The sequence below is a fragment of the Lagopus muta genome, chromosome 18 (assembly GCF_023343835.1).
Source record: "Lagopus muta isolate bLagMut1 chromosome 18, bLagMut1 primary, whole genome shotgun sequence".
Taxonomy (NCBI): domain Eukaryota; kingdom Metazoa; phylum Chordata; class Aves; order Galliformes; family Phasianidae; genus Lagopus; species Lagopus muta.
This window is the reverse complement of record NC_064450.1, coordinates 9,817,889-9,830,273: the sequence shown is the minus strand read 5'-3', so window position 1 is coordinate 9,830,273 and position 12,385 is coordinate 9,817,889. Positions and strand designations below refer to the sequence as shown.

The 12,385-nt window shown below is 39.1% G+C and overlaps 1 protein-coding gene across 2 annotated transcripts in view; it reads right to left on the bottom strand.

The window, feature by feature from the left end:
* Positions 1-630: 630 nt before the first annotated feature.
* The window catches only part of CA10 (carbonic anhydrase 10), a 154,428-nt gene continuing 142,673 nt past the window's right edge, over positions 631-12,385 (bottom strand). For both annotated transcript variants that reach the window (XM_048965473.1, XM_048965474.1), the window contains exons 6-10: positions 9,848-9,943; positions 9,337-9,409; positions 2,614-2,768; positions 1,803-1,977; positions 631-984 (exon numbers count right to left, since the gene is read on the bottom strand). In XM_048965473.1, the coding sequence (XP_048821430.1) occupies positions 962-984; positions 1,803-1,977; positions 2,614-2,768; positions 9,337-9,409; positions 9,848-9,943 (522 nt within the window). In that variant the 3' untranslated portion in view covers positions 631-961. The remainder of the gene's footprint in view (positions 985-1,802; positions 1,978-2,613; positions 2,769-9,336; positions 9,410-9,847; positions 9,944-12,385) is intronic.

The following is a 12,385-nucleotide window of genomic DNA, read 5'->3' as shown; positions in this document are numbered from 1 at the left end:
ATCTGTTTCTGAACCCAGCCTTCTGTTAATGATTGACCAGAGTTGAAGTTATACTGGATTTAACTGCATTCACAATTGCCATTATCTGGCTTAAATTGGCTGCAAACAAATAAATGAAATTAAAAAAAAAAAAAAAAAAAAGAGAAAGTCAACAGAAACACAAACAGTGCAGCCACAAATACTTAGAGGCTTGTTATTTCAGAAAGGAAAAAAGTAAACCAGAGCAAGTTTACTAAATTAATTTGTTAAACACATTTATTGAGTTGTTATTAGTAACCAACACAACGTATGACCTGTTGTAAAACAAGAAACAGAAAATGGATCAATTCTGATTTTGGCAAATCCTACTACAGATATGTGACAGAGGGAAATATTTAAATTTCCTTTGTATTCTACTGTGATCTATTTACAATACTTATCTCTGTCTGTCCCTTTTTTAATTAAATGAACAGAAGGATCATAATCTAGAAATGTTTGCTCTACAATCTTCTTGTTCTGTCTTGTCAGTATCCTTAAATGATAGTGAAATAATGAGAGCTTTCCAAGGATTACTTGGCACACAGAACACAACTCCACTTTGATGCTGCACCAAGCCACCTTTTTTCTCTTTTTTCTTTAAGTTGGACGGAGGGGAGGGGGGAAAGAGGAAGAATTTCATATATACAAAGGCTGAAAAGTCTTTTTTCCTTTTTTTTTTTTTTTGTGATGCTAAATTAGTTCAGGAAAACTGTATCAAAATTGTAATCACATTTACTGTAATACTGTCTTTTTATTTTTTTTAATTACCACCAATCATATGAATGAATTTTAAGTTGAGTTTCCAACATGGCAGCTTTATTCCTACAGCATGCTTGCACATGCTGTCACGAACCCAAAGAAAGAGTGAGTTTGGGTGCATTCTAGATTATGTCAATCACAGTAGTAGCATTCCACTGAGGTTATGGGTTCTGCCTGCTCTGTCTTACTTGAGGAGCCATTCATTTACTGAAAAAGAAACAAAACAAAAACAATTATGCTTTAATAAACCTCAGAAATGAAATTGGATGAACTTAAAACATTTTAGCACCTATAACATCCTGGAAAAGCCAGGCTCAGTTTTCTCCTTTTCTTGGGAAAGTACTGCGTCTGTATGATTATTTTTTTTAGCAGTATTGTAACTCAATCATTGACCTTGCTGTTGAATGTGTTCTTATCCACCCTTCAGCATAACCATAATATTTAGTCAAGAAGGAACTTTGACACTGTCTTGTAAGTGGTATAACTGTATGTGCACGGACTAGAAGGTGTGTAAGATGCAATCCAGCTCAGAAGTGAGCCCCAAGCTGTGGCAGTGTAAGATGTTACCAGCATAAGACTGGGTTGGTTCATTTGTTTGGTGTTCATTCCATAATAAAAAAAACTTTCCAATTTGGATATTAGTTATGGCAGTGCACCTCCAAAGTGAAATTTATTCTTTTGTTTGAGATCAGCTGTCATCAGGACTAGCTCATCCCCCTTTTCTTTCCAGCAGAATAAAATATCTTTGTAAGACTTTAAAATGAGGCTAGAAAGCTGAAGGCCTGCGCCATCTGCTTATGAAAAATATCAGATGTCCCACAGTGACTTTTATCATAGCTTTTCATGGATGTTTCTGGGCAAATTTCCTCTTCCAGTCAAATATGCAATCTTGGATTCATACTACTATTCCCCCAGGTCTGCTGTTTCATTTGTGTTTATTTGTAGACTTTCTTATGTGCTTGAATTTCCCAGAGAAAGGAGCTCAGTGTAAGTAAAGCAAGGGTTGTTCTGGAGGTAGAACGTACCTCTATACTGTAGTTTCTGTGCTCTATTGTTTGGACAATCTTTTCCCTGTAAACTAAAGTTGATATTAGTTCGGATACATCGATTGTTGAGGGGCTGGACTGGTCTGAAATTGTCGCTCATGCTCAGAAAAATCTGTGATGGCTGATTCTGGCTTAGCAGTCGTAAGGAATGCATCTGTACAAAATACAAAACAAGGATTTTTAGTTTTGGTCTTTCCTGTAATTAAAGAACATACAACACTTAAATATACTACTTAGGAAATCAAAGTTAAACAGTTTCAGTGATTTGTAAGCGAAAGGTGGGTTGAAAGAGCCAACTTGAGATCAAACTGTTTCTTCTGCAGTCAGACGGCAATGGTTCTTGCAGTTACTGTGCTACAAGAATATTCATTAATTCAACAAAAATCTTTCAAACTTTGAGTAGGAAACTGAAGTAGAGGTTAAACTTCCTAACATCAGTTATTTTTGTACAACTTTACTGTATTTGTTTAGAATCTGTATGCATTTATTCCCAGAATTGTGAAGTATCTTACCAGGAGAGACCTTTGGATCATTTGGTTCAAACGCTCACGGTGAGCGGAGCCCATCTCAGAGTGTGTGTATGTGCAGCTATTTTGGTAGTTCTAAATAAATAAATCAATTTTGAAAAAATGCTCTTCATTGCTTTTGTAAGCTGTAGCAATTGCAAGCAGAGATCCATGCAGCAAAACATTGAATCTAGTTTTGTATGTAAAACTAGCAATGTATTTCAAATATTCTACTCTTGTACCTAGACTAGATCAAGTATTTGTATATTTATTATTATTATTACCTGCATTCTTGTTATGTAGACGGGTTTGTTCATTATTATCCAGCTTGCTGTTTCGTAGCAGGGTGGAATTGTCATTGACCCATCATATGTAATGAAACTAGAGGTCTCTGGGTAAAGCTCCTCAATGTTAAGCCCCTGTAGTAAGTATGCATCATCTGCAGAATTAAGAGAAGAAAAAAAATAAAGCCGTGTTTTTGAGGGGGAAAAAAACAGCGTTTGCAATCCTTACTTCAGAACATCAACTCTAGCTCACTGATACGGGAAGTGCAACGACCATGTCACAGCACTTAGGTTAAGAAGAAGTAATCTTGGTTTGGCTTTTTCTCCTTGGTGACAGTGCGCACCTTCCCTGGGAATTCAGCTCAAGTATTCACTGTGAAACTCTGAACCTCATTTAAGAAGCGGATAAAAACTTCTTGAGGTTATTGATTCAAGTGCAGCAGTCTTTGGAGAAGACTTACCATATCTTGGAGAGATTAACAATTTTGGCCTTCCTAAGGACTTGTGTTGAACAGTGAGTGTTAAAACTTAATTGCCCTTCTGCCAGAGGAAGAAGTTGAAGTTGAGGTTAATGCATGATAATAAACCTGCTCGCTGAAGCCTGATGGCCTTTCATGTGCGCAGTGGGGGCGGATGTGCTGCTAGCTCACTGTGAGTGCTAACGCCAGGGTGGGAAAGTGTGCTGGAAAGCAGCTTACTGTGGGCCTTGCTTTGATATCATGAGCCTCTCTGGGAATTAATGAAGTACCCATGTGTAACAGAATTCAGTCCGTGAACAGCTACCAAAATAAAATGAGGTAGGGACAGATCTCATGTCATCAAAGTTCCTCAGCCTGTTTTATTATCTGTACATTTCCCTTTTGTCATGCTGGACCTCTAATATTTTTGCAGTACTGTCAAAGCCAGAGCCGAGGCAATAGGAGTTCCTTCATAGGAAATACGCAGGAATTGCATTTAACTGTTGATAGATTTGTGCTCAGAGAAAGCTGTGCTGGTTGCAGGGAGCAATGCTGTGAAATCTCTGTGCATGTCTTCACTTGTGTGTGGTGTTCAGTATGGTTCATTTGCAGAGTGAGTAAAATGTGGACAAGGAAAGCTTCATATTTAGGCAGTTCCCTTTTCAATACACAGAGTAATTTGCATTGATTTGAATTGAATACAAGGATGTAAAAATAAAGTAGAAGATTCCTGTTCAGTCTAAAGAAACATGTAGAAAGTACATCTTTTCAGTCAATACCAATTGTTTAGGCGTTCTTGCTTGATTCTCTGATGTTTTCCACGTTTTAAATGTAAACTGTTTTTATTATTAAAAAAAGCTGATAATTACTTGGCCATTGGGAAAAGAAGTTTCTAAATGAAAGCATAGAAAGAAATATGAATGATTAAGAAAGCATGTAAGATCTAAAAAACAGGAGTAATTTAACTACAATTTAACATATAGCTGAAGGACAAAACTTAGGTGATCAGAATGTTTGCCCCATATTATCTAATGGGGAAAAAAGAGAACTGCTGTACTAGCAACAGAAAGATCGAAGTACCCAGGCAAAGCAAATGTGATTTGTTTTATTTGTATTTTGACATATGTGCTCACCATGCTGCTCCCAGGGTGCAAGTGACTACAGCATCGGCTAAAGGCCAAGACGAGGGTGTCAGATCTGCGTCCTGTTGGCCAGTACCTTACAGGTGTTTGGTATTAAAAATGTATTTGTTATTTGAGGAATAAAAATTTTGGCACGTCCTTTGATAGTTGTTACCAACGCAGCTCTCTGCCACCTTCTTGTCTTCCCAGGGTAACTGCTTTTCCAAGTAGCTGGAGCTTCAGAGGAGACTGTGCTTCTCGGTGTTTTAGGTGACTGTTATCTTTGTAAAAATGCTTAGCCTTCACTGCCTCATGGCCTGGGATCTACAAGCTGTTTTTTAGCCCCCCAGTTTTCCACTTGAAAGTGCAAAACCATTGCTATGGTATTATGAAGCCAAAATGCTGTTGAATTTTAACAGCTAGAGATGACTGAATGCACCTGTGTCCTGTTCATTATAAACATTATTTGCAGTGCAGCAGTAATTGTGCTAGAATTACATGAGAAGAGAGTGAATCCATTTTTTCAAGCCAGTGCCTGCTTTCCGTGAATCATCACACTTCTTTCCCATTCCCACGTGAACCTCCTGTTCATTTACGAACCATGGAGGGTGGTATATGTTGGCTGCGAGTGCCAAGAAGTCCATCCTAATTGATAGTTTCAAGCCCTAAGGACCAAATCCGCTTTGTTACATTCACATTGCCTTCAGTGGGACTAAAATGGTTTTAACAGGGTTGAATTTGCCCTGAATTATTTTTTAGGAGATGGAAAGCTAACTTTTAGTTAGCTTAATGTTTAATGCAGAGAAGGGATACTGATGATGCGTATTTTTTGTGTGTGCCACACTCCAGTTGGCTAATTTGTGTTCAGAAAAGCGCACAGATTATTAACGATAGGGTTATTTATAATAGATACAGAAACTGATTTATTGCTGGCATTAATGCAGGTAATCATGGGGATTTTGGAGTTGCCTTGCATGGCGTTAATAGAGAATGTGTTATTTTGATGTGAGCTGCTAGCTTGCCTATGGATGTGCTGTACTGTGGCTTCTAGCAGTGTGGATGCAATGTGGGGCATGGAATTCCCAGTCATCCAGGCAAGTCCAATGTGTGCTGGTGCTCTGAAAGTCGGGGGATGTGTTGCTTGTAGCCTTACTGAATTCTGCTTCAACTGCTAGGTTGCCTTGTTTACATACTGAGGATCTGCAAAATATACAGTGCTCTTTGTGTAGCCATCTTCCTCATCAGCATCCAGCAATGGAGTTGCTTCAAATTTGATTCGTTGCTTCTGTGTTTGCTTGGAGTGTGTTTAAGGAGAGTTGGTGGATTGTGTGTCGAAATCCATCAGTAGTAATTAAAGAGAAACTAGAGGAGAAAATATCACTTCAGGAAACAAGGAAGATGGGTGTGAATGAAATAAGCGTTTGGCCAAGAAAAAGCACTATTAATTCATCCTGTGTGTGGGCTTTTCCACTATTCCTGTGGAAGTCAGACAGCTCAGTGGGAATGCCTTGAGGAGACCTCAGAGTAGGCATTTGGTTATCATTTTTCCCATGAACAGCTCTGTTCTTTCCCTCTTCCCACGTCTTGATTTAAAATAAATAATCTGTACTGGAACTGAAAAAGAACTGGGTGTGGGGGTTGCATTAATACTAGGCTGCACTTAGATGTGTTGTCTCTTTTGATGATATTTATTGCAGGCGTGTGATCAAAATGGTTGAAAACAGTGTGATCTCTTGCCAGTAATAAACTTCTTTGGTAGACCTGTGCAGCCTTTATTAGATTCTCAGCATCATTCCTCTCCACAGCTCACACTGTTTTTCTTGTTCTGTGTGTGCCTTGGGGTGATTTCTGAACTCGTGAACTCCTGTCTATACAAATTACATTTATTTAGATTTCAAATTCATTTACATGTAGGCCTCTGACAATTTTCTTAACAAATAATGGAAGCGTTCTTTCATCCTTAGATTTGTAACAGGTGTGTGAGGTCTGCTTTCACAGTAAAAATGTGTTCTTTTCAAGGAAATAGTACTTAATTGGGAATACATCAACTGAATTTTAAAAAGCCCTATTTGATTTCCAAGTTTGCATCATGGTAACTCAAAAAGGGACAGTACAGCTCTAAATAGAATACAGGGCATAGAATGTCGAGCTCTGCAGTTATTAAATTCAGCACTGGAGTTTCTCTGTTTATCAGCCTTCAGGAGCTGCTCAGATGCAGCTGGGAGCAGCGGTGACTCACGCAGAGAACCCGCTCAGTCCCCAGGGCCTCATGGTGGCCGAGCTGTTGTGCTCGTGGCAGGAGCTGCAGGAGCTCAGTTCTTCAGGCAGCCCACTGAAATGTGCCCCTTCGAAAATCAGGAGCCTTATCTCCAGAGATACGAAATGTAAAACTTTTCAGAATCATCTGTGAAAACTGATACTCTATTCACTTGTTATCTCTATTATAGTGAAAGATTAAATGTGAGAAAATGCAAAATTTTGCAGCTCTTCTGCCTAGCTGAGCATACTTGGGTGTTTCTATGGAGAATGACAAGCCCAAATTTCAGTATGGAGTTTAGGGAAGCTGAAATGTTGCTGCTTTTCAATGATAAGCAACCACTGGGCATGGCTGTTCTGAAAGAAATCCCCCTAGAATCGTACTTAAAGACAAACTGCTTTCATGTTCCATTTTAGAGATTCACACAGATTCTGAATAAAGAATCCTTGTTTCAACTAGTTCAAAGAATATTCTTTGTGCTTTCTTAATACTTAAAAAGTACTTAAAATCTACTTAAAAGTAGATTGGGGTCCACTTCACTTTACTTAACCACTAATATCTGAGGGTAGAAATTCCCCTTTTCATGCATGTTGCCTGTGGACATTTCATGCAGCATGATATACAACTCCTTCATTTTTTTGCTATTCTTCTTCAGAAAAAAAAAAAAAAATCACTCCTGTAGGTATGCTGTTAGCTCTGCTGACTCTGAGCCTGTTCTCGTTTGCTCCATCCCCCTATTGGGCACAGTGGGAGCACGCTGAGTATTGCCTTCAGGAGTGGGCTTGTAAAACACAGCTTAAAAACCTCCAGTTGCTGAAGGCAGAATAGAAATCCCTGCAATGTAAGAAGTAAAACTAGTTTTCAGCAATGATGCTATAATCTATCATGTAAGACAACCACAAATTACTTTCAGTAGCACTCTCGCACTCCCAGTTTACACTAAAAAATTTCTGGTCGATACTTGTTACTACAGCAAGCAACCCATTGCACTGAGAATGCTGTGTCCATCGTGTCCACCAAGGATTTCATTTTAGCAGATGCACCTGTTAGGGATAACAGTGGCTAAAAACTAAAACTATTCCAGTACTCATTGATTTTGCAATCTGTTATGCATTCACCTCAATGTGAAATTTCATTTGGAAAATCTAAACGAAGCGTGATTGGAATTGTGTTCTCTCTTCGAGTGCCAAAACAACCAATGAAAGGTCCAGAGTGAAGGTGCACCTGCTTACAAATGCAGTGCCAAAGGAAAATGCTCTGCAATGGAGGTGATGGCTGTGCACTCATTTACGCAACAAGGGAAAGGTGCTGCTGGTTCCTTTCAGCCCTGTGGAGCATCACATCCATAACTGTGGTCTCTCCTCTGCTCTGAGTCTCTGCAGTTTGCCCAGCCTTTGCTCTACTGGTCAGCTATTAAAGCTTGTGTGGCCAAGGAACACAAGAAAAGCTGTGATGCTCGTGTAAATGCATGGGACAGAGATGCTGTAATGGGAAAAACTAGGCAGGAGCCTTCCCTTGCTCAGACTGTGAGATCTGCTAGGTGTGTGTGTATGTGGGGAGAAAAGAGCTTTCTTAGTGCTCCACTGTCAGGTGTGTGTTTATAGTAAAGGACATGGAACTGCTGAGTTCGGAATGCAGTTGGAATGGCTCTGTTGTTCAAATTCTCTGTTGTATAGGCAAGACTCAATCTTTCTGCTTCTCTCTTGTTCAAGAATTAGTGGGTAAAATTCCGTGTTTGCAACTCATGTAGGTCTCAAATGTATTATTTTTTCTTGATGTGAACACTGTAGGATTGTAGTTCTACCTGCTGGGAGGGGAAAAGGTAGAGTGCAAAGAAATCAGGCTGTGAACTTCAGGGATGTGTACAGAAATCTCTCCAAACACTTCCATTGTAAACCTGAAGTTCAGTGACTTGTTGGAGTTAAATGGATTTTTGAGTTCTCTAGAGATGCAGACGGGAAGCTTTCAGAGCATCATGTGTTGTTGGAGGGTATATAGTTTGATGCACTTCATTTACAAAGATGTAAACTGGGCAAAGTCTGACAGAGCTGAGAACTAAGCTCTGCAGTCCTGACACCCAGTCTCATTCCAGTTACAAACAACTCTATATCTCTTCCTAGATGCTGGTCTATGATATTTTCATAATCTGGTATCATTTAGTGTACTTACTTTATGGCTGCTTGGCAATCAAGTGATTATTTGACAAAGGAATAATGTTTTCAGCATAGAGGTTTAATTTATTCCATTGAGGTCTGTATATTTTTCATGTCTTTCTCTGAATTACCCTGATTTTAACTGATGCTTAAGCTCCAGTGTTCCACTTAATATGCTAGCATGGAAGTATTGAGCATTATCAGTTAAAGGCTTTCCAAACACGAGTGCAACAAATATACATGCTATGTTGATGATCTCCTTATATACCCATTACATGCAGTAATAGCTAAATAGAAACCGCATTCTTCTGTGCAAAAAGAAAGCGTTAATGAATACTGAATCCACAGCTGCGTGTTAAAACAGGCAACGGTGCAGCATTTTGTTGTAATTTGAATTGGAGTAATTCAGGCTGCAATATATGGTACTTCTGCTGCTAACAATAAGCAGTTTTACCTGTGTGTTCTGTGCAAATATATCACATATACTTATTAAATATATTTTCATCAATTTACTGTTTGTCCAAACATAAAATAGGTTTTGAAGCTCAAAAATATTTAATGAACTTGTGACCTTATTAGATGTTTTCAAGTTCCCAAGTTTATCATGCAGGTTTGCTGGCAATACAAGCTTGTAAACTGTTTCTCAATGCAAGGCGTCTCTCGATGCAGTGAGTCACTAAGCACAGCGTTTGCTACTAGCAGCACACAGCTATTGTGAATGAGAAGAAACTTACTTTTATACGTTATTCTTGTTATAGTGTCTCTGTTAAGCATACGATTTAGAAATGGATTTGATGATTCAGATACCTAAAGAAGAGAAAATTACAGTGTCAAAACTTTCGGACAAGCATTCCCTTTCTGGAGCTGCACCTGTGTTGTGCCCATTCCCTCCATCCCAGGGCCTCGACTTACTGGGAGAGGTTCATTTCTAATTGACTCATTCATCTCATGTTTCATACAAGAATACCAAATCAAAGAAATCAATAACTTTTGTCATAGCCACTAAACTTTTATGAGTGGTTTTTATGATATCATTAATTTTCTCTCTTTATCCCTTTTCATTTTTTTCCATTATGTTTTCAGGAACTGTACGTTCAGTTCCTAGGATGAGGCTGTCTTGTGATTCCAGATCAGAGCCTCCAGGCACTGCAGTGCCATAACGAGGAGTCCAGTTTCTGCATTTACAGTTCATGAAGAACAAGTCCACCACTTACACATTAGATGCTGGCAACACCGAATACTTACTTTCATAAATATGGAAACTACCACCAACCCATTAGGACTCTTTGCAGCTTCTGTGACATTTGTGTACAACTCATGGTTGTAGTGGATCAGTTGAACCTGGAAAGGAAAGATTGCAATTGAACAGTAGCAATTGTACCACGCGTTGTTTGCAAATGCTCTCTACACACCAATTGCTTTATATTAAAAGCCCGTCTATGTTTAGGATATTTTTTTAGCAGTGCAATTTTTCAGAGATCTGTGGTGTGCACGATTTTAATAATTTCTCTTACCATCTGGCTTCAGCTGGTATAGCACCAACATGTTTTCTTCTAAATTGCCAGTAAGTGAATTTACCCTCATCAAGTTATGAATTGCACTGCAGGGGGTGACATCATTTCCCCAGTGGAGCAGCACTTGCCACGGGCAGCAAGTAATCTGTGCTTCTCAGCCTCGAGCCAAGCGCAGGGGAGTCAGGGGCTGAAATATTTGTAGAAACATATGGGATGCAGGATTGGAAGCGTTTAAAGCAGGACTTGCAGAATTCAAAATACTGATACCTATTGGCATTGGTTTTAACAAACTCAGTTGCAAAAGCTCCTACAGCAAAGTGCTTACTGTGTTACTGCTAACCAGGATCTACTCAGTGCCTCAGCTTCTCTTCCACTCATCATTAAAATGTACATTTTAGGTTACAAAGATAGAGTTCATCTCTCTCTCTCTCTGTGTAAATGAATATTTGTTACCCAGAATGATGATATTTATATTTTTCTGGGACCACTGGGTAATTTTACAGTTAATATTTATGCAATTATTAACAATTTTTTTTAAAGATAAACAATTTTAACAAACCCATGTGAAGAAGTTAAGTACTTCCAGCGATTTGAAAAGCTATTTATTTAGCTTTACTTTGCTTTAAGATATATTTAGTTTTCAGATGTCAATTAGAAAGGTAAGGTCATTGCTCTGGCAATCACAGCAGCTCGATACTTGTATTTTAAAAACCAAGTTCATTTTCCAACTACTGGTCTAAATCTGAAGTTAGTGCAATTAAATCTGTATAGCATTAATTCGGTCTCTGTCTTGTCACTTGAACTAAATAAATGGCCCAAGACTAATGCTGCCAGCAAAGGAATTTTATCACATCCCTTCCCATGCTTGTACCAAGGAAGAAATCTCTATTTCAAAAAAACAAACAAACAAACAAAAAAAAAAAAACAACAAAAAACAGAAAACAAAAAACCAAACTCCAAACAACTGAAATGTGAGCTAATGATTGCATTGGTGCTTTTGTCTTCTGGATATGATGCCTGGTGCCGTTGTACTGTAAAGCAGAACAACTGCAAGGATTTCTCTACAATAATGACCTCTCTGTAATTTACAGTGCATGTTCAACTAAAAGGACAAAGTGTTGCTTTGCTATCCAGATAAACGTTCACCCCCATGTACGCTAGTAGCGATCTGAATTACAACAGTATCCTGAGTTCTTTGTAACCTACACCATTATTACCTCAGTCTGTGAGAAGCTGAGAGACAACAGATGCCTGCAAACTTGGGGAGTTCAGAGAGTATTTCCTGCACTGCGCCCAACTGCACAACGTGTTCTTTGTACGTTATACGTAAATCAGTCGGCTCCTGTGGGCTTTCTAGTGTGAAAATCCCTCAGGCCTCTTTCTGTCCCTGCCCCAGCCCTGAGCAATGTGGCTTTAGTGCTTGGATGTGGATGCAAAAAGGGTAGTGGGAATTCTGAAAGGAAAGAGAATACTTGCATGAGTAAGATTAGATCTTTGGCAGGTAGCTTTACAATTCACAGCTAATGGTTCGCAGACAAAAAATAGCCAGAATTAGTTACTTTGTGTTGATTTCAGTTATTTTGTCCTCTCTGGATAGGGAACTGTTGGTTGACCTTTTTACAGTCCGCATGGTTGGCATGTTTTAAGGCAAGTAAACAAACCAGAACAGAAGTAAAAATGTCAAAGTAGCCAATGAAGACATCCACTGAATTCTGACAGCTGGGAAGCAGAATGAATGCAGTGAGCTTCCTAAAGGTCCTGCAAGGAATCAGAGCGTTTACAGTACAGCACACAGACGTGCAGGCTTATCAGTCATTGCTTTGTGCTACTTGTGAACTTTCACAACACTGTGGCTCTGGGGACTGTCCTCACTGAAATGATGAAGCTTAGAACATATCCTTCTTTTTATGTACAGCTAGTAATTCTGGTAACCAGATTAACTTGTGAATTATCAAAGAAGTAAGAACTGAGATATGTTTTACACTAGAATTCCTTCTGTAATGAGTCCCAGATTAGAAACAAATTAGATGAACCAAGTTTATCTTGCAGACCAAAACACTAGTGAAGGAACAGCTAAAAGGAGGGGCCAAATTCTCCTTCCACCCTTGGAAGCATGTGTCAGTGTGAAGCTCTTATTTTTACGGATGGCACTTATGGGAACAAAAGTCTTCAAGTATGTACAAGTGTGTAGAGAATATTTGTCTCAGACCCGCAGGAAGGAGCCCGATGTGCAGAGCAGTGCTGCCTGCTGCGATGCGTTACGCTGCAA